We start from the raw sequence: 21,338 nt of genomic DNA on the forward strand, positions 1-21,338 counted from the left end.
AGTGCACATGGCGGGGGGGGGGGGGGGGGGGGGGGAGCCCACTAATGACTTGATCCATTCCCACCTCCTTCCTCAAAGTAAGATCTTTAAAGCCTACGTAATTACGTACAAATTACGTACCATTCTGATTTGGGACACAGTGGGAGGCAACATCCATTTTTAGCTCTTAAGTGGAGCTCAGGGCCATATGTAGCCAAAGTGTAGAGATTATATACTAAATATAGACCAAGGAGAATCTATGCGGTATAATTGTGGATTTCTAAGTTTTGATCTCTAAGCCACAAGAAGTGAGGGGTCTATTCAGAGCAGTAGATTGCCTAGAGAATGGCCTGTACTCCTCCATCACTACTTTTCCTTTAAATAGATTGGGCTTTATGAGACAATGCTCGATTCTTACCTTTTCTCTCCCTATTTCTCTACTAATGCTGTGTGCCTATCTATACATTTTCTCCCACAAATGGTGGCTGCCTAACCCCTCTGATGGAGGCAGTATTAGTGTTTCCCAGTCGCCCAAAGTTTTAAATGTGACATGTCTGTGCACCTGGCATCTGACTTAGTTCTCAACAGCCATCAGTAATGGAGAGCAAAGAAAACTGCCTGGGGCAGGTTCATTGTCTTCCTTCTTTCTGAGGGGCAGACATTGAAAAACACAACTGAATAGGGGGTGGGGTTCTAACACCCATCGGGATCCAGTTTAAAAAAAAAAGTGGTCTGTAAACTCCCGACACATCTGACAGGGGGCAGTTGATGAGAAGACCTAATGCAACATCCGGCTTTTGTTCGCCTCTATAAGCATCTTTTAGGAAAAAGGGGACCCCAAATACAAGGGGAGGAAGCTGCTGCAACACTGATTTCTAATTAGCTCCTTCACATCAGCAGAGGAAAAGGAAAATGGGTCTGGCTACTGTTTCCTCAGAATTTGCTACTGCTTTATCTGAGGGTGAGGCATGCACACAGCCTTCTAAACGCTGTGTAGTGTACTTGGGTTCAAAAGTTCAGCAATATCTGGACAAAGGCTAGCCCTCTCCTCGGGAAGGACAGTCTGGAGGCTGCAGATGGGACTGTGGGAATTGAATCCTGCTCCTCCCACACCGACCATCTGCAAAAGCTTGGGCCTTTGCAAAGGCTCTGACCTTCAGGCCCAGAGTCTTTACTCAAACTGCACCTGCCCAGGATTAGGTTTCCTGCCTCTGAATGATGGCTTCTTTCATTGAGTCTGCAAACAGCTGTCACATGATCAAGTGGGAGCCGGGCAGAGGGAGCCAGCCTTGCAAAACGGCTGAGCAGGACACCGACTCGGGTGATTCATCTTCTAAAACCTATTCCTGAAATGCTTTTGTGTGTTGATATCACTTCTTGTTTCAGCTCACAGATAATTACAGCCTGCCAGAGACACTGCTCTAACCTGGAAAAGAGACCATCCCCATGACTCATTAGAGTGCCTAAGGATGAATGGGGCTCATTGTCTCTCCCTTTTGCCTTTGACCCCAGCGATTGCTAAATCTATGGTTTCTAACCTTGTGAAAATGAGGGGAAACTTGAAAAGGAATCTGGCAGCTCCCTGGAACATGAACCATGGCTGCATTGCTGAGATCAGCTGCACCTGCCGGTGGGACATTTTGCTAATTCAAGTGATGTGCCTGCACCATGTGGAAAACAACCCTGGATGGCCAATTCATCAGGGAGGGAAGAGACGCCCAAAGACATTTCACTGGAGACACAGCTTGAGGATGGTAGGGAATTACATGACATTTGGGAACGATATGATGAGATTCGGCCCAACAGTCCAGGTATACAAAGAAGTACATTATTATGGTCACTCACAAGCAAAGTAAAATATTACAGCAAAGGAGAAGGCCCTTTAGTCAAGCAAACTTTATAGCAATAAAGAATCACGATTTTCCTTCTAACAGAGAGTTCTGTATTCAACTGAAAGAGCTGTATCTATACACAAGTCTTCCCAATGGTTAACAGAAATAGTTATACATATAAAGAGGAAAGCAGGATGGATGAGGGATTATCTAACTGTCCCAAACCCCAGACGTCCAAATTCAATTCTGTAGTGAGAAAAATTCCAGGCAGCAGTTTCCTCCTGAGACCATGACTCCCAGGTGACCAGAATACTATTGGGGTTTTTCACATAGACAGCTGGGACAGGTCACAACTGTGTTCCTCCTACTCAGACATGCATTTGTGAGTTAACATACCAGATCAGCATGCATCAGGTGCAAGGGCAGACCAATTAAGATTTGACTACCTGGGGCTGGAGAGATGGCTCAGTGGTTAAGAGCACTGGCTGCTCTTCCAGAGGACCTAGGTTCAATTCCCAGCACCCACATGACAGTTCACAACTGTCTGTAACTCCAAGATCTGACACCCTCACACCAACATCTATGCAGTCAAAACACCAATGCACATATTAAAATAATTAAAATTAAAAAAAAAAAGATTTGACTACCCAGGCATCAGAGTTAGAGAAACAAAAATCAGGATTTAAGAAATTAATATTAAAGGGCTAGGGAGATGGCTCAGTTGGTAAAGTGTGTGATGCCTCAGCATGAGGACTTAAGTTTGGATCCCTAGCACCCTTATAAAAAGCCAAGCACAGAAGTGTGCTGCTGCTATAACCCCACCACTGGAGAGGTAGAGACCAGAAGAAACCTGCCTCTTGTTGGCCAGGCAGCATAGCTCAATCATGGTGTTCCAGGTTAGCAAGACTCTGAAAAAATAATGTGAAAATTGATAAAGACATCCATGTCTGGCCCCCATACACTCATGCATACTCATACACACATGTACACACAAATGTGCAGACATTCATCACACACACACACACACACACACACACACACACACACACACACACACACACTTTTTAAAGGCCCTTTCCATTATCCACATCTTGTTTCAAACCCTGAAAGTGCCAACCTTGGCTCTCAGCACACTCGGATGTTGCAAGGCTGACAGGAAGGAATTCCTATCTTTTGCATTAGCACTTAGTGTCTGCAAAATGTCAACTGTGGTGCCCAGGTGTTGCAAAGCGTCTGTCTTCCTCTTAAGCAACAGGATGCGACAGACTGAATGCCTGTGGGTGATTACGGCAGTGCTCAAGTGAAGGCCAAAATGACAGAACACATGAGAAATATAATAATTCTTTCAAAATGTCCTAACTGAAGTGCCTCCTTGTAGATGACAAAATGGATTTCATACATTTCAGGTTGTTGTTTTTTTTTTTTCCCCAAATGGGGGTGGGGGGAGAAAACAGGCAGATCAGTTTATTTTCTGAGCACAGCATTAATGACAAGATGACATCACCGGCAGCCAATCAGAAAGCTCTCTCGTGTCTGGTGTTCTAACACCATTTCATATTTATGGATAAGCACCAGAAGGGTGTCAACTCAGAGCTGCAGCCCCCCACCCGCCCCACTCACTTCTAAATAAAGTGCCTGCTTCCATTCAGCAGCCAAACTGAAAAGGTTTCCAAGGGGTTGGGGGAGGGGGGCTCAAAGAGTCTCTTCCTCCTCCTCACAGACTGTTTACTGACAATCCTAACTACAGGGCTGGGGGAAATGGCGAGGACCTGGACCACCGCTACCTGCATGTCCTCCAGAGTACCTGCACCGTCCTTCACCAGTGAGCTCAGCCTAGGCCTCCTTGGCAAAGCCTTAAGCACCAAAGAAGTGAGGCTGTGCACAAAGTAGGGGCTGGGGCCATCTTACACAAGAAATGGATGCTACTGACCGCTGAATTTTAAATTATCTGGTTCCCACTACATTTCCTAACCTCCTAGGTAGTTAAGAAGAAAAGTTAACCCTGTCCTAGTTAATATCAAGTCAAGACCAGACTGACAAAACAGTAGCTCAACCTACCCTTCCACCAGATCTGTGAAGGCCAGCTGTCTCTCCCATGAGCCCACGGAAGAGGGCAATGCAACCAACCAAACCTTCAGTTACCTGAGAGTGACTAGCCACAGGTGTGGCAAGAGCATCTATATTCAGCCTCAAACTACCAATCCATGTCCACAGACATGGAGAATGCATTTCAAATCCACAGAGGCATGAAAAGGGGGTGTAGCAGGGAACCCGTGAAAACTTCTGCTTAAGACACTCCATGTCCTTCTCTCACACTCCCCTGAACCCCACCTCGAGACTAACACAGCTCTTTGTTTTGTCCACACCCCTAAGCAAGCTGATGTCACCTCAGGGTCTCTGGAGCAAGCTCAAAAGTTAGAATTATAACATATCATAAAGACATTTGGCCATGAGGCAAAGGTGGCACCATCTAGACAGCTGCCCCACCACCAGGGGTGCTGGAGCCGAATCTGATGTTCTTTTCTTATCGACTGAATGATGCATAAAGAGAAAAAGGTAATAATCTGCTCAGAGCAAATTCAACATTTCCAAGCTCCCAGCGCTCTGCCACTGACCACTGGGCCCCACAGCCCACACCTACCTTGATATCAAAAGCATCCACATGAAATGACTACAGTCTGGCCCTTTACATAATTAATTTGTTTCAAAGGTAAAATTTGATAAATTGTTTCAAAGGGGGAGTAGAAGAGGAATAAGGCTCTTCACTGTGAGCTCTAAATAATTCACTAAAATAATCTAAATCCTCTCATATCCACTCGTCCAAACCAAAGTTAAACTGGGCAGAGGTGGCACAAGCCTCTAATCCTAGCACTCAGGAGGCAGAGGCAGGTGGATCTCTGTGAGTTCGAGGCCAGCTTGGTCTACAGGGTGAATTCCAGGACAACCAAGGCTACACAGAGAAACCCTAATCAAAAAGCAAAACAAAACAAAGCATCAAGAGACCCCTGCCACATCTCAGAGTTTCTACACTTTAACACAAGCCATATACACTGCAGCCCCACACAAATCTTCAGGTTCTCCACACAAGAGACAGTTGTGTGTAAAGCAAAGAAGAAAAGAATCTGACCTGTGACCTCTAAAGCCTTAGGTCATCGGGGACAAATCTGGGGGAGGGCAGTCATTGTTGTGTTTTTAAGATGCCTAATTTTAACAAGGCACAGTGGGAGAGGGGCTCCTCCTGACCCACGCGCTCTAAGCAATGGGGGCTGTCATTTTGAAAGTTATAAAAATTCACATCAAAGGCAAAATAAAAAACCAGACATGAAAATCAACTGCACATTCAACAAAAAGGAACAAATTAAAATGCAGTATGCTGGGATCATAAATCCAAAAATAAATATGTAGACAAGAGCTTGGAAAAGCCAGTCTTCCCAACATGCTTTCCCAACGCAAACGGAACCTCTTCCAAAAGCTACCTATTAGAAGGCCTTGTTATTACCCAGCTAATCTCAGTGCTCTGCACTAGCTGGCAGAAGGGGAAACTAATTTGGATGATCCAAAAATCATTTACATTTGGTTTTAGTTGCATTATACGGGGGTGGTAAGTTGGCTACACATTTCCCTCCCTAATTAAGTTTAGAATAATTTTAAATTTTATATTCCCTCTGCGCAAGCCAACTAAGGGCTGCAGACAGTGGCCGGCTGGCAAGGAAAAAAGCCAATCATGGATTTTGTTTTTTAATTGTCATAGATAAGTTATCCACACATAGCTAGTCACAGTGACAGAGTTAGCCTCAGCTCAGGGTGTAAGTGCTGTAGGCATCCAGTGACATCAGGTACATACAATCGAAGGTGTGACCAGATTTGGCCAAGTGTGATATCGCTAAGTGGAAGACCATAAGTCAAAAAAGACCTGTTTTTCTCATTAACACCACACCCCCTTTGTCAATATCCCACACTCATACCCTGATTCTTGCCTTAGTCTGTTAAAGAGAGTGTCCTTGTGTGCCAATTCTGATTCCACAAACCACGCACTTACCGCACCAAAACTGTAAGGCTGTTAGGATTCTTCTCATCTGGGTACTGGCTGGAGTAGACACAGGTGAAGCAGGACTAGAATCGTATTATTTATAAAGCACTGACAGATCCCAATGTTTGTGTTTATATGCTCCAGGAGGTACTGGCTTTGTGGTTGGTTTTTGTCATACCTCAGTCCTCCTAACTGAGCAGTTGGTACATAAGTATATAGTTTTCTACTTTTCTATTTGTCTTTTTAACTATTTGTCTAGATTTCTACTCTTCTATTTCTACTTTGTCTTTTCACTCAAACCTTCACCTTCTGTTTTTTCCTCCCCCTCCCTGCTTCTGTTCAGTTCTTTTTATTTATTGATGTGTGTGAATGGCATTTCGCTGCATATAAGTATGTGTAGCACATGCATGTCAGTGCCCTCAGAAGTCCGAAGAAGGCATTGATTGAATGCTGGAACTTGCGAACCTCCATGTCATTTCTGGGAATGGAGTTCAGATCCTCTCCAAGAGCAACAGGCACCCCTAATCTCTAGGCCATTTCTCCAGCAAGTGTTGTTTGGTTTTGAGACAAGGTCTTATGTAGCCCAGGCTAGGCCTGAATTTCCAATGTATGTGAGGATAACACTGAACTTCTAACCTTCTTGCTTCTACCGCCCAAGTGCTATGATTACAAGGACACACCACCATGGCCAACTCCCTGTTTCACTTTCTGGCTGTGTGATCCTGTGAGGAATACATAAACACCATTCTGAAATTCATGAAAAAAAACTCATAAAGGAATTTAGGAAATATTTAGGGAAACATAAAGGGTCTTCTCAAAATATGAGACCACCATCATTAACTACAACTATAGATCTCTTCAAGTGCCAATCCCAAGTTGGGAGGTTTTCTGTAGCCACCATCATTAGGAAAATAATTTAGTCTGAAGCAAATCAACAGACTAGTCAAATATGTATATTTTCTTTGTTAGTCATTTGATGCATACAAGACAAAATAGTTAAAACTTTAGAAAACGTAATTTAAAAGACATACTTTTGGACGTCTATCTATGCAATTGTGTGTAGGGAGCCGAGAATATGAGAAGTGAACAGGTAACTCTGGCTCCTCTTCTTACAGGCAGCAGATCAGATGACAGCCATCACTACACAAGGAAAAGTTAAGCTATAGGTTTGACTTTGTAGAGATAGAGCAAAACCAATGTTACAGAAGGAGGAGGAGGAGGAGGAGGAGGAGGAGGAGGAGGAGGAGGAGGAGAAAGGAAGAGGGGGGCAAGGAGGGAGGGAGGGAAAAAGACAGAGAGACACAGAGAGAGGGAGGGGAAATATCACAACCCTATCACCTTCTGTTTCTGAGCTACTTCCCCTAGTTAGCAAGAGGCCACTCTATCATTGTCCCTCAGACAAACAATAGAACTGGATCCATTTGCAAAGAGAATGAGCTTCACCCTGCATCCCGCATCCTGTCCCCCCAAACAGGAAGTGAGTCACAGAGCAGAGGAAGTACCCTATCATTTTCAAAGGAAAAAGACACAGGACTTCAGAGTTGATTTCTTCTTCTGAAACAATGCACTCCTACACTAAAGCTATCTATCGGTTCTGTTTATAATGGCTTGGATGGTTGTTACAAACATTTAATCTAAATGTTTTCCTGTCCTGCAATTTGACTTGATTTTCAGGTAAACAAGGTCTCATAATGGGAGCAGCAGATTCCATGTCATATTTTCTCTGTTATATTCCCAGATCTGTATCAGCAGGTTATTAATGTAGCAGAGATTAAAGGAGGTGTGGTTAGAGCAACTTAATGGGCTACGCTTTTCACACACAGAAAGGGAAAAGAAAGGAGTGAATAGAATGTTATTCATCCTTGAAAAAAAAGATCCTGTCATTTGCAACAAGGTAGACAAACTTGATACTAAGTGGATGAACCAGGCACAGGAAACACACTACTTGATCCCATTTTTATGAGGACTTAGAGGTAGCCAAACCCACAAAATTGGGGAGCAGAACCTGAATGGCAGAAGAGTGATAGGGAGGAGATGGAGAGAGGCCAGTCAAAAGGTGTGAGATGTGGCTCCTTAAATGAGATGCAGAGATGCTAAAACAAAACAAAAAACAAAACAAAAAAAGAGCTTGTAATTAATACTGCAGTGAATAAGATACAGAAAACTGGAGCCTGCAGCTGATCTTCTAGTGATGCAAGAGGGTAGAGCTCATACTAAATGCCTGTACCACAGAAGAAACTGACTTTTCTAAATGAAAAATAAAAGTGAAAGACATTTCAGAAGTAACTTCAGAGGGGATGGCTAAGTTTGCCATCTTGATCACTGCCATGGCTTCAGTCACTGCCACGCCTTTGAGAACTAACCAGACCCAGCCGTGCTTAGCTTACAGAGATCATGGGTCTCCATGGTGTATGTCAGTAGGCAATGATCAATGGAGTCATCAAGTTATATCCTGCACATTATAAAGTGCAATTTTTATACACCAATCATTCCTTAAGAAAACGGTAAAAATGAGTATAGAAAAGGACGAGGTGTGCATGGTGAAGACAAGTTACCAATATGTCTCTTTTCTGTTTTCTCTTTTTGTCCTTCCATGTGTGGCACTGGGGAGCTATTGAAATGCACCTTTAGGTACCAAAGTTCAGTGACATAAATCCATGTTTCTCTGTCTACTAGATTCTCCAGTTCACGCCCATCTAACTATACCTACACTAGCAAATTTGGAAAGATAGGGTATGAATTGTGTTAAAAACAAACCCAGGAGCTGGGGCTGTAGGTCAGCTGGGCAGAAGATGCACCAGCATATGCACGCCCTGGGTTCCCTCCCAGCACTGCACAAATCAGGCCTGCTGGTGTGCACCTATGATCCCTATCACGCAGGAAGAGGAGAAAGGAAGATCAGAAGTTCAAAGTCTAGGCTGATGAGATGGCTCAGTGGGATAAGCACTTGCTGCAAAAGCATGAGGACCCAAGTTCAAGTCCCCAGAATCTAAGTATAGCTAGAAGCTATAGCATGCATCTTTCATCGAAGTGCTCACAGGAGGTGCAGACAGGAGAATCCTTGAAAGTTCGTGGGTCAGCCAACCTGTGTACACAGCAGCAAACATCAGCAAAAGGACCCTGCCTCTCAGACAAGGTATAAAGAAAGAATCAGCAGCAAGATTGTCCTCTGACCTCTACATACCTGCTGTGACATCCAAGGGACCACACTTGGTCAAGAGCATATATATGTACATACACCTACATGCAAGAAATTCAAAGTCACTTTTGGCTAAAAGGGGAGTTCAAGATCAGCCTGAGCTACAGGGTAAGAGAATGAATGACTTAATTAGTTAGTTAGCTAATTAATTAATGTGTCAAAACACTTTCTTATCCAAGGATACAATCCTGACAATCACCCACTTCAAGAATCTGAAAGGCAAGCCATGGCATTCATTCATATACTTAACTGATCTGTATAGAACATGATGTCAATGATTAAAATTGTCTACTGTTTTCTGAAGGAGGAGGGCAGGTAGCACATATCACACTTGCTTGCAATTGTCACATAGAAAATGAGTAGCTGAGTGTGTACACTAACGGTTCTTTAGACCATTTGCCTATCCTAAGAGTTTGAAAATCCAGAGACATGTTCATATGCAATGAAAGAAGTCTGTATCAGATCGGCCATGCTTGGCTAACCCTTGGCATGATTTGGACCTTAAGGTCTCTCCCAGCTTGTGTGCTGAAGACCCATAACTAGCTGATGGCACTACCAGGATGTGCAGGAAATGTTAGGAAAAGATGGCGGTGTCTGTAGGTTTTCGGGAGAAAGCTTAGCGTGCACTTGGCCCTGGACTTTTTCTCCTCTTGTCTTCTGTTTCTTTCTTCCTTTGCCCCTTTCTCTCTCTCTCTCTCTCTCTCTCTCTCTCTCTCTCTCTCTCTCTCTCTCTCTCTCTCCAACTCCCTCTCTGTTTTCCTAGAAATGAACACCAACATGAAGCCACAACTGGACAATTCCATACCATAAAACTGTTTGATGCACAAAATTATTGAAAATATTAAGCAAAAAAAAATCATCTTTAAGTTATATGTTCTAAGGCCCATATGAAAAAAAAAAGTAAATTCAGTTTTCAAACTTGAGGCCATCCCTAAAACACTGTGTTTCTGAAAGCACCACAAAGTGGGGCCAGTGAGCGGCCTCAGCAGGCACAGGTGCTTGCTTGCTGCCACGTCTGATGACCTGAGTTCAATCCCCAGGGCCCATGTGGTGGAAGGAGAGAACCAACTCATACAAGTTGTGCTCTGACCTCCACACATGTGCTATGTGAATGCCTACACACACACACACACACACACACACACACACACACACACACACACACACACCAAATAAGTAAGTAAAAGTACGGCCAATGTGATGTTTGTCTTGCTACAGGTCCAAGGCAAGGTGACTGCAGAGTACAGCCGTGAGCCAAGTTCAATTTTTTTCCTCCTTATAACCTTAGCATTTCAAAGACATAGTCACACGCCATGGAAAGCTACACATGCCCTGAATTTATTTGATGCTCATCTTAAAACCAGGATTGCATACTGAATACTCAAGAAAAATCTAGATTAAAAACAGATTAATAATCATCAATGACATAGTCAGGCCCACCTCATGGGCCTGTTCAGTATGCCTTGAACAACCATGCTGAAGGAAGGGAGGGAATGAGAACACAGAGAACCTCTGCCAGCTAGCCAGACCCCTTGGCCCAGAGCCAGAAGCCTACTTTATCCTAATCCAGACAGTCTCAGAAACCCGGTGGCCTGAACAAGGTAACTTAGTAAGTTATTATTATTATTACATTGCCGTCTTTTCTTAACATTTCCTGCACATCCTAGTAGTGCCATCAGCTAGTTATGGGTCTTCAGCACACAAGCTGGGAGAGACCTTAAGGTCCAAATCATGCCAAGGGTTAGCCAAGCATGGCTGATCTGATACAGACTTCTTTCATTGCATATGAACATGCCTCTGGATTTTCAAACTCTTAGGATAGGCAAATGGTCTAAAGAACCGTTAGTTCACTGCTGAGGTGCCTACAGATTGTAAACATACAAACTGCATGCATGTTTATATTCACATAGACATGTAAATGGCATAGGTTGGCACTTCTTATCCAAAATGATAAGAACCAAAAGTCTCCCTGATCTGGGAATGTCTGCATATACACACTAATATTTTGGGGAGAGGACCAACATCTAAACACTAAATACATTTAGTTCTCATGGACATTTGACATGTGTAGCCTACAGATCATTTTATATAATAGTTTTGATAATTTTGTGCATGAAACAAAGAGTCCACTCTTGGATTCATATTGGTGCTGAACCTGTTTAGACTTTGAGGCATTTCCAGTCTTAGATTTTCAGGTCAGCAATCCAACCTGTATGTGCCCAGTCAGCATCTGTAAATGTGAGCCTCTCCAACTCAGATACTGTAATGTACATATGTTAAAGCTGAACTAGTCACCTAATATTTAGGCGATTCTCCATGAGGAGTTCCTGAGCCTGGGTTATGTGCAACTGTGCTAGGGTGAGATTAAGCTTCACTGCCAACTTGATTAGATTTAAGGTCACCATGGAAACACACTTGTGGGTGTGTCTATGTAGGTAGTTCCTGAAAGGTTTACCTGAGCAAGGAAGCCTCACCCTGAGTGTGGACAGCAGCATTCTGTGGACTCAGATTCTGCCTGAAGAGGGGTAGCTGAGCCCCAGCATGTAACACCATATCCATGTCCCCAGGTGCCCCAGCATGTAGCACTCTGTGTCCATGTCACCAGGTGCCCCAGCATGAAGCACTGTGTCCATGTCACCAGGTGGTGCTCCTGCCACCATTCCCTCCATGATGGACTTTATTCTCAAACTGTAAACCAAGAGGCACTTGTCGGGCATTTTGTCACAGCCATGACAACTAGTCCAAGTAAAGAAGATACAACACACGCAGAAGAGGTGATAAAGATTAACACCAAAGTGATAAGAGTCTTGTGCAAGATAAAGGGAAGAAGAAAAAGGAAAAGGTATCCTTGTGTAACATGGAAGCGAAGGGTTAAGATGGACAGACTTTGTCCTCACAATGCAGCTTGCATTCCATTTACCTGTGGACTAAGTAACTTTGGTGACTTAGGACGGGGTCCTAAGCAAGCCAGAGCCATGGGTTCATCTATTCCTGCATCCCACTGTTTCTATTTCAGGCCATAGATTTCGAGCTCAACTCTAATAGAATCCCACATTTGCTCCCTACTAGTGGTGATGGAAGACACAGTCCAAGCATGGGAAGTAGCCACAGAAACTCATCATCTTTACAGCAAGGAAAGAAAATAGCTCTGCTATCTGCTCTCCCTGCCAGTGGTCCTTCAGGACCAACTTCATAAGGGAATAAAATCACACTGTTAAGTCCAAATAGTTCCTACTGTGGGGCAGAACCTGTGACCATTGCAACTGCCTCCAAGTTCATGTCATTTTCTCCTGTTGGAAGGTAGAAAGAGATAAGTTTGGCTTTTTAAAATTTGCAGATTTCTATTAAGTTCATTATCATGGGTTCCAAACATATTAATTTACCCACAAGTTATTCAGGTAGACAAGCTTTGAAAAATACTCCAAATTTGGGAAGAGAATATTTTCTCCTGTTTAAACAGACACCCCTGAAAATTAAATGTCACTCACATTGATTCTCATTCCCCACCCCACCCCAAACGCCCAGATTGGTTTCTATTACAGCCCAATAACCCTGCAGTATTAAGTAAACCAAGCAGTTTGATTCTGTTCAACAGTAATCACTAGCTTTGCTTCTTTATTAGTGGTTTTATAGAGAAACTACTTTTTGTAATGAAAAAGTTTGCTTCAGGCTCAATTCTTGCATACCAAGCTTCAGCTTGTGGTGAAACTCAGCAGTCTCGGTACGAAGCCTCGAGTGTTGGGAATCGAGTGACGGACGGAAAGGCTGACACATTAGCCACAGCTGGCACTTCAAAAAACAGAAAGAAAAACCTTCAAATATGTCCAGCCCTCCCCTAGGAAGTCAGTCCCTGGAGCCGAGAATTGTGTGATTTTTTTTTTTCAACCATAAAAGCAAAGCTCACCAGCAGTGAAAACCAGGATACCGGCTGAAAAGGTTGACCTCGAACTAAAGGCATTCAGTGTTGACTAAGAAATGCGTGCTAGAATGCATGGCCGAGTTGGTTACTGGATTCTCAGAGAAAGGAAAGAAATAGAAAGAATTCACACAAGGAAAAGCTTCGCTTCTCCTGACAGAGACAAAGTAGACAGACAGACAGAAGCTGTGGCGTCTGGCAGGTAGAGGTCATGGGCTAGAAAATGACGGTCTGTTTGTGTTGAATTCTACAGATTATCTCTAAGTTCACCCTGACTGAATGAAAAGGATGGCACTGCACAAGGAACAACTATGAGACAACAGAAGACTCTCACTGAAGACACCCAGCCTCAGTTATAACCATTGCAAAGACTGGCAGGTATGAATCTTTAGAGAAAAGACAAAGCAAAGCCAAGCAAAGCGGCAACTCATTTGGGGTCTCCATGATCAATAGACCTCATCAATGCAATTTCCAGACACTCCCCAACTTTGTAGACTAGCAGCTATTTCCATTAGCAGCTCCTTTGCTATTCTATAAGCCAGGTCGTTAGTCTCTTTCAGGTGCACTCCCGGTCACAAGGCTGGAATGAGCGGCAGAGAAGATGCACGTTATATTTCTGCGCACTTATGGTTTCTCTCACTACACCCAATTAAGCTTATTCAGCAAAGACAGGTACCCACTTTCCCTTTATGTGAATTTCCCATGGCAACCTGTCTTCAGCAAAACCAAAAGTAGGTCCTCAGTAGTTTGGGAATAAAATTGCTTAGAAACAGGTTTGCAAACACTCAAACAGAGAGAGAGAGAGAGAGAGAGAGAGAGAGATTGAGATTGAGATTTACCTGCATACATATAGGTATGCATATATATATATATATATGTATATATATATATATCCCATATATAGATATGTCCTTATTTGTGTGTATCTGTAACATATAGTGTGTGCATACACATGTATACACACACACACACACACTTTAATGAAAGTTTTGTGTTCTGCTTCATACATATGAACACTGTCCTAATGCCTTGGAGGCTGTTCTCTTCCACTACAGATGGAGAGCCTGACTTACAAGAGTTGATATGATAGTTCTATTTTATGATACTACAAAAGAAATTTATCAAAATTCAATAGAAAAGAAAGCTACTTCTAATTTTTCAGTATCTTTGGGCTAGTTTTTGGTGGTCCAATCTTTTCTTGTGATACTAGGCAGTAGCAGTTCAGTCATGGGTCCCAGTAGGCCACACAGTCATGAAGTGATACAAGGAGCCTTCTGCAATGCAGCCATGATTGATATTCAACAGATGCAACACACTGATATGCTGAGGGAATGGCTGACCTACAATACAAATACCTAGTTGATCCACAAGAAATTTAGTAATTTCCAAGTTGAAACTAGAACCAATACTTTTTAAAAAAAAAAAAAAAAAGATTTATTTATTTTGTGTATGAGTGTTCTATCTGCATGTGCACCTTTATGTCAGAAGAGGGCACCAGATCTCATTACAGATGGTTGTGAGCCACCATGTGGTTGCTAGGAATTGAACTCAGGACCTCTGGGGGAGCAGCCAGTGCTCTTAACCGCTGATCCATTTCTCCCTCTTTAGGTCTTCCTTGTTAGTTAGCTGCTCTGGAGTTATGGGTTGTTGTCTGGTTATCCTTTGCTTTACATCTAGTATCCACTTATGAGTGGGTATACACCATGTTTATCCTTCTGAGTTTGGGTTACCTCACTCAGGATATTTTCTAGCTCCATCCATTTGCCTGCAAATTTCATGATGTCATTATTTCTCTGCTGAGTAGTACTCCATTGTGTATATGTACCACATTTTCTTTATCCATTCTTTGGTTGAGGGGCATCTAGGTTGTGTCCAGGTTCTGGCTGTTATGAATAATGCTGCTATGAACATAGTTGAGCATGTGTCCCTCTGATATGATTGAGCATTCTTTGGGTATATGCCCAAGAGTGATATAGCTGGGTCTTGAGGAAGGAAGATTGATTCCCAATTTTATGAGAAAGTACCACACTGATTTCCAAAATGACTATAAAGAACTAATACATTTAACATGCTTTCCAAAGTGGGCATGGTGGGCATGCCTATAATCCAAGCACTAAGAAAGTTGAGGCAGGAGGACTATACATTTGAGGCCAACCTGCTCTACATAGCAAGTTCCAGGTCAGCCTGGACTACCTAAAAGTTAATTGATTAATTAAACAGCTCACCCTGACACTCCCACTCAAGTCTAAGCTATCACAAAAATATACTGAATATCTACTTTCTTTACCATTTTTTACTTCTTATACCCACTTTAGCACCTGGCAAAAAGGATATTTGCAAATCCATGTTTACTGCTACATCATTCAGCCAAAAGAAAAATGGAAATATGATTTTTAAGGAGAATAGATGGAATTAGAGATCATCGCATTAAGCACAATAGGCCAGACTCAGAAACACAAGTATCATATGAGCAAATATCTCAAATATTCAAGTCTAGATTTATTTTTTAAAGTGAACAAAGTAAAAGGGGGCCCAGTTTAGGAGACAGCAGGACAGACTATAAAGAAGGGTAATGGTGGGTGAATATAATCAAAGCACATCAGTTACATGTGTGACAGTGTCATAATGAAATCCATCATACTTTACAATAAATACATATTAAAAAAAATCATGGGGAAGGCTAGGGACATAGATCAGTAATAGAGCACCCGCCTAGCATTTGCCATGCCCTGTGTTCAAAGCCCAGTACTAGAAAAGAAAAAACAAGAACTCTTGGAGAAACGAAGCAGATATATAATGAATATATATTAAATGCATAAATAAATGACTTCTACAGGAAAAAACAAACAAACAAATACCTAGCCAGGTGGTGTTGGCATACACCTTTAATCTCAGCACTAGGGAGGTAGAGGTAGGAGGATCTCTGTGAATTCGAAGGTCAGCCTGGTCTACAAAGCAAGTTCCAGGACAGCCAGGGCTACACAGAGAGAAACCCTGTCTAAATAAATAAATAAATAAATAAATAAATAAATAAATAAATAAATAAATAAAAGAGAGAGAGAAGGAAGGAAGGAAGGAAGGAAGGAAGGAAGGAAGGAAGGAAGGAAGGAAGGAAGGAAAGAAGGGAAAGGAAAGGAAAGGGAAGGAAAGGAAGGAAAGGAAGGAAAGGAAGGAAAGGAAGGAAGAAAACCTGTCCTGATACCTCCTCTTCCTACCACACACCCAACTTTCTTTCTACAGCCTTGTAAACACCAGTTCCCTCTGTAATTCATAAAATTGCTGCCTCCTCTGTGTACACTTTCCCTCGATGGGCACAAGAAACAGACTACTCGCCTTGCTTTGCTACTGAGGTCTTGCATACAAAGAACATGGTGATGACATTACCTGGCAGTGACCAAGCACTGTCCAGCTCTCCCCTCCTTTGGAAGCTCACATAGAGCAGATAACACAGAGCTTCAATGCACATGTCTGAATGTTTGATAAATTCAGTCTCCATACATCTTGTTCTACTCGTGAATGGCCAGCACTGGTGTATCCCCATGGTTCCAGGGCTCAGAAACCACCAACTTTTCCCATTCCTCATTAAGCAATGCAACTGTGCTCTTTCTGTTCTCAAAATATGCCATTAGCTGTTGGGGAGCTAAGAGAGGCATGTGCATGGTCAGCCACTTCCTGTGAGAGAGTAGCCTCACACTACCATCAGGTAAGGACCAACACTGCGGAGGGACACTGTCCTGACTGTGGGAAAAGAACTGTGTACACAAAGCTCTTCAACCACAGGGCTGGAAGAGAATCAAAACAAGCCAAAGCTTAATTAGTGTTGAAGATTTCCCGGCCAGGATCCATGTCAGAGGTCAGGCTCCAAAACCATTGCTAGGGACAGCAAGTCTATCCTAGAGACACAGATCTGGGGAGTTTTAGAATCCTTCATATGAACCTCCATATTAGTCAGCCTTAACAGCTTCTCTCTCTCTCTCTCTCTCTCTCTCTCTCTCTCTCTCTCTCTCTCTCTCTCTCTCTCTCTCTCTCTCTCTCTCTCTCTCACACACACACACACACACACACACACACACACACAAACCCCTGAACTCCAAGCCCTGATAAAACCACATGCTTCCCATTCTCTTCTGTTCAACTCTCCTCCCTTCTATAAATTGAATTGATGAGGAGTTTTCTAAAAGCATACATTCTCTTAAAGGCTCTGTTATTTTGATGTTAATGGCTTTGACAAGGAGCCAGGCCAAACAGTCCCGAGCAGCAATAACTCTTACAACAGCTCCAAAACTTACCCCCAAATGTCACTGAGTCCCTGTGCTGATCTCTCCTCCTCTTTGATTATTGCTGGGTGTCTTCCTCCCTCCCTTAACGTTTTATAGAGAACTCAAAGGCATCAAAGAAACCAGCTAAGGAAACGAAAATGGAGAGCCATGTTCAATCTCAATGTTATGATTTTTGCCTTTGCTTTCCGGTAATACATTCTAAACCCAAAATACAATCACAAATGCTGTGTCACACAAATCAAGACAGCAAAATACATCTAAAGAAAAGGGAGAGGGTCATTTCTCAACTTTATCTAATTCTCAGTATACACACTTATGTATGATAGGTTAATGATTTTTTTTAAGTTTGTAAAAATGTACCTTTATTATCATTTGTGTGTATTTGTGTGTGTGTGTGTGTGTGTGTGTGTGTGTGTGTGTGTGTGCGCATGCATACACAAGTGCAGAAACTGCATGCCACACAGTGCATGCTAGGGTCAGAGAAGAACTTCTGGAGGAGGGGAGTTCTCTCCTGAAGTATGACCTAGGGGTGGAACTGGAGTTATCAGGCTTGTGCAGCAAATGCATTCATGGGCCATTTCTATGCTACAAGTTCAAACTTTTTACATGACAAGCAAGTGGACACCATCAAGCAACACCCACAAAAACAACTGCTTCAAATCATCTTCTTAATCCGACACAGTGAGATGATGACCGAGATGATGGAAAAATACAACCAGAACTGCAGAAAACCCAGGGAGAATTCTATCTCCAAAGAGTACTAATGTTCGAAGGGCATTTTTTAAATACACAACCACATTTCCACGTGCACAAGAGACAATATCGACATAGTAAACCTTTTCAAGTTCTTTAAGCCTAAAATTTGGGGGAGGGGAGCAGCGATACATGTTTATAAATGGGTTCATCTCTCCTGAAAATGTAATTTAAAATAACATTTTCTGGATAAAATAGATGCAAAGTTCTGTGTCTGCAATACATTCCAGAGGTTCAGTATACATGCTCCAAGACAGAGGAAGTGGAAAAGAGAAGCACAAGGAACAGAAAGTCTCAGAGCTGGAGACTCGCAGGGCTCGGTCACTCGGTCGTTTAATACACAAGCATAATGTGAGTGTCAAGATACACACTTGATTTCCCTGGAACCCACATGAAAAGACTTGAAGTGGTGAACACCTGTGACCCCAGCAGTGCTTAGGAAACTTCAGAAAAGAGCATGGATGCTGTTTTGTTTAAACTATACACCTTTTCCCCATATGTAGAATTATAGAATTCTACTTCTGAAGAACGTCAAAGCTTGAGAAACATTTCTACATGCATTAACTCATTTGGTCCCATTAACAGACCATCAAAGAAGCATATCAACTTTTCAGATGAGAGCATTGAACCTTAGGAATAGTCAATGACAGCCTGAAACTAGTTTCTGCTGCTATAACAAATGCCCAAGGCTATGGAATATAGTTTTAAAAAGAAATTTGCTTAGCTCTCAGTTTAGAAAAATAAAATATAAGGTAGCCACATCTGTCTGGCCCTGGTTGGTGGCCTTGGTGAGACACTGGCATAGTAATCACTAGAGCAGAGGGGAAAAAAACATGTAACAAGATAGGATGCCACAGAATCAAGAATCAGGATTGCTTTTTTTTTTTTTTTTCATAAAACTCACTTCCACACAAATTCACTCCCAGAGACCAGCACCCTCAATTACCTAATTACCCCAAATAAACCCTGTTCTTACATATTTTACCACCTTCCAACACTGTCACACTGGATGCCATGTTTTCAACACACAAATGTCAGGGGAACCCTCCCAAACCATACCATACTATACATATACATACAACATATAGCTTCTGACTCCCGAGTCATAGCTTACATTTGTATGCTACCTTCCAATTAATAAGAATAAAGAGAATTAAAATTTGCACTTAAAATTAAAAAGTGTATTTGCCAAGTTACAAATATCACATGCAAATTTAACCAGGGAAATAAATAGTGAAGTTGCTTGCTTAGAGATTGGTACAAATAGGAGGTTGAGTGGATGGCTCAGCAGTTAAGAGTGTACACTGCTTTTGCAGAGGACCCAAGTTCAGATCCCACCATCCATATTGGGCTGCTCACAACTGCCTATAACTCCAGTTCTACAGGATTTGATGTCCTCTTGAAGGACCTGCACACATGTGGTGTATATACATATACCCAACCACATACACACAACACACACATAAAATAAAAAATACATCTAAAAAATACTGAGATTGGTATAAATGCAATTGATATGTTTTCATTTAGTAACTGTCTTTGGAGTCTGTCTCTGTGTCTTCCAGTGTCACAAAGATTTGTCTGGTCCACAGAAGAAGGATGACTCTGACCATGGATTGGTGATGTTGCTGACTATTACTGAAAACATCCTTGGCAGAGCACAGTGTATTTCTTACTGATCTGTCAGTCTATAAGGTAAAAATGCCCAGCATTCTACAATAGGAAAGGCCCTGCCATGTTTAACATGAGCTCATCTATTTCTAGGGTAACTCATGTGCACCCCCTTAGGATCAAGATGCAAGTAACCAAATAAAAGGAATTTTCAAACATCCACCTTAACCATGTGTGCCTGTCCCAGCAGCTGTTACCTATTCAATCAGGATGTCTCTTTGGCACTGGCGAGATGGCTTGGCAAGTGAAGGCAAGTCTGTCTACCTGAGTTCAATCCTATAACCCATGTAGAGGTAGGAAGAGAACACTGATGCCACAAAGTTGTTCTCTGACTGGCTCACGTGTCCCACATACACCATACACACAAAAGATTCATAATAAATAAAAAAAAATCTAAACAAAAAAACTCATAGGGTTTTTGCTAATCATAGTTAAGCCAACTCTCTTAAATGTCAGAGATCCAGAAATAAGAGCTAAAATCTGATGTTCTAAAGCTGGGGTCTCACCCAACATTTTCTGGTGCTACCATGGTTCCAACAAATGTCTACCAGTTTGTCCTTCCTCACCACCATTCTGTGCAGGGACTAGCACCCAGTACCCAGCATCCAGCAGTCTGTATATGGTACCCAGATCTCCAGTAATCTTTAAGTACATCATCCATGAAGCCTCTACAACCTGATACTCTCTCCAGCCCAGAAACAGAAAAGCAAACCACCACACAACAAGGGACAAAAATATCAAGGGTGTTTTTTTCTGTTAACATGCTTGGGGGTCTAGGAGGCTATTTATTTCTTGATTTGGGGGGACTGAAAGACTTCTTACACTTGACTCTGCTATTGTCACGTTGTCACAGACAGAAGGACCAAGATTCTGTCCCCACTGCCAAGGGCAACAACACCATAAGTTTAGCATCTAGATGGGATTACCCACAGGACCAGTAGCGATAGATGAGCAAACCAAGAAAACATGACTTCCACACAGCTAGATGGACTGCTAAAACACTGAGTAGGAGGGTCTTTCAGGTGAATAGCAGTATACAGAAACAACATGAGAAGGCCTGGGCAGTGGCCATGCTTTATCACTGCTAGAAGATTCCTTTCCTGTGTCAGCACCTGGTGGAGGGGACCTCATGTTGCCACTCAAAGTTAGACAGAAGCTCTACCAACATGGTCTGATGGAATTTTTCTTCCCACAAGCCTTCAGATGAGGAAGAACAATCACCCATTTTGACCTGGGACACAAAGATTCATATGCTAAAAGCAGCTGCAAGAACTTAAGGCAAGCCTCTGTTCCAGGAACTCCATGAATCTCTCCTAAATGTGTGACTTCCTGAGGCCCACATGCCTCACATATGCTGCCATGAGGACAGGAACAGCCACCAGCTCCCACAGCTCCATCACCAAGCCCAGTCTGTATTCACCTCATGCGACCTCAAACAGTTTTGTCATGCTCTCAGCTTCACAATACACTTCCGAATTCGGTGACGCTGTGTTCCATATCAGAAGAACAGAAAGATATGCCTACTACATCACTTCATCCCAAATGGATGAAGCAAATGTGGTACATAGTCTGTGTGACTACAATGGAATTTCATTCATCCCTAAGAAAGAATAAAATTATGGCACTTCCTGGAAAATAAATGGAACGGGGGTTCATTGTGTTAAGTGAAATAAGCCAG

The 21,338-nt window shown here is 42.5% G+C and overlaps 1 protein-coding gene across 4 annotated transcripts in view; it reads right to left on the bottom strand.

Moving 5' to 3' along the window:
• Window positions 1–21,338, bottom strand: part of LOC107399584 (uncharacterized) — a 330,418-nt gene that overhangs the window by 159,406 nt on the left and 149,674 nt on the right. For all 4 annotated transcript variants that reach the window (XR_013051532.1, XR_013051531.1, XR_001576284.3 and 1 more), the window contains exon 4: window positions 12,727–12,829. Coding sequence is in view for 1 of the 4 variants with exons in the window: in XM_076573109.1 (XP_076429224.1) it covers window positions 12,727–12,829 (103 nt within the window). In the remaining 3 variants the exon portion in view is untranslated. The remainder of the gene's footprint in view (window positions 1–12,726; window positions 12,830–21,338) is intronic.

The sequence above is a fragment of the Peromyscus maniculatus genome, chromosome 5 (assembly GCF_049852395.1).
Source record: "Peromyscus maniculatus bairdii isolate BWxNUB_F1_BW_parent chromosome 5, HU_Pman_BW_mat_3.1, whole genome shotgun sequence".
NCBI lineage: Eukaryota > Metazoa > Chordata > Mammalia > Rodentia > Cricetidae > Peromyscus > Peromyscus maniculatus.